At 50.9% G+C, this 1233-nt stretch overlaps 1 protein-coding gene across 1 annotated transcript in view; it reads left to right on the forward strand.

Annotated features, from left to right (window-relative positions):
• Positions 1-678, forward strand: part of rsf1a (remodeling and spacing factor 1a) — a 22084-nt gene extending 21406 nt beyond the window's left edge. The window contains exon 19 of the mRNA XM_031878707.1: positions 1-678. This exon is cut by the window's left edge and continues 28 nt beyond it. Within this exon, the coding sequence (XP_031734567.1) occupies positions 1-381 (381 nt within the window). The 3' untranslated portion in view covers positions 382-678.
• The last annotated feature ends 555 nt before the right edge of the window (positions 679-1233 follow it).

Raw genomic sequence — 1233 nt, forward strand, 5'->3', positions numbered from 1 at the left:
GGGGGGGGGGGGAGGCAGAAGAAGGCGACGATGAAGAAGTGTTCAGCGGTGGAGAGGAGGGCTGACAGCGACACTCAGGAAAAGGGGAGGGGCCGTAGCCTGTCTCCGTCAAGCAGACATCAGACCTCCAAGGGCCCGGCGAAGCCTGGGGCCGGGAGTCCCACCTTGCCCAGGGACAGTGCAGGATCAGGCGGGCAGGGTAGGCACAACGGCCCCTCACATCCAGAGGAGGGGGAGCAGGACAAGGAAGAAGAGGAAGAGGGGGAGGAGGAGGAGGAGGAGGACAAAGAAGAAGAGGAGGAGGAGGAGGACAAAGAAGAGGAGGAGGAGTGGGGCCAGACAGACTCATTAAACTCTGCCCAGAACAGTCCGCAGTCGTGATGGCTGTGTTTGTGTGAATAACGCTTGCTTCTTTGTCATTTTTTTTTCTTCTTTTTTTTGTAACTGTCAGGCCTTTCACCCACACCACCACCTTTTGAAAACTGGATCTCCCTCCCCACCTCCTCCTCTTTCCCCGTCTTGCTCTTCCTCTTCGCTGTTGTATTGTGTTGAGAGCGCTTTCCACGGCCACGTACTGTGACCTCACAACCACAAAACTCACGAGCTACGCATTCACGCTCATCTTCACCTCTGGCAGAACGGAACCAGCCAGCCAGGCCAAAAAAAAAAAAAAAAAAACCATCCTGGCCAGGACATTCATGTTTCAGTGGTTGCACTCGCGCACAGCCGGAGGTCCTCGTGACCCTCTGAAGTTCTCTTCTCGGTCGGGTCCAAGCAGCAGGATGACGGTGGATTCTTCCCATTTGGGTTCAGGGCTGAATTGGTCACAGGAGTCTGTTTGTAGCGTACATCTACCTAAAAGCACTTCCTCATTCTCATAGCACTTAATGACTTAATGGTGTCAGTGGCGAACCCAACACTTTGGATCATGTGACCTGATGGTTAGAGACACCAGAGTTGATCGCCACAACAACAATAAAAAGCAAAGCTTCCTCTAGTATCTACGCATGCAGATAGATGTGGTTTTTATTTGTCCAGGTTTTGAGATCCACCCCAATACCGTGGTAATGAATTATGTTTTTGGTGCTCACAATGGTGTTTTCATTGTTGTGTTGCTGTACTGGAAAAAGTACCCAGTATCCTTAGGGGCCGATCACACAAAGACGTGTCACTAACTTTTATGCGTCTCCAAAAAAATGCTATGAAAACGCTTGGGACATACACATAGACTGT

Source organism: Anarrhichthys ocellatus, unplaced genomic scaffold (genome assembly GCF_004355925.1).
Source record: "Anarrhichthys ocellatus isolate YVR2014 unplaced genomic scaffold, GSC_Weel_1.0 scaffold194, whole genome shotgun sequence".
Taxonomy (NCBI): domain Eukaryota; kingdom Metazoa; phylum Chordata; class Actinopteri; order Perciformes; family Anarhichadidae; genus Anarrhichthys; species Anarrhichthys ocellatus.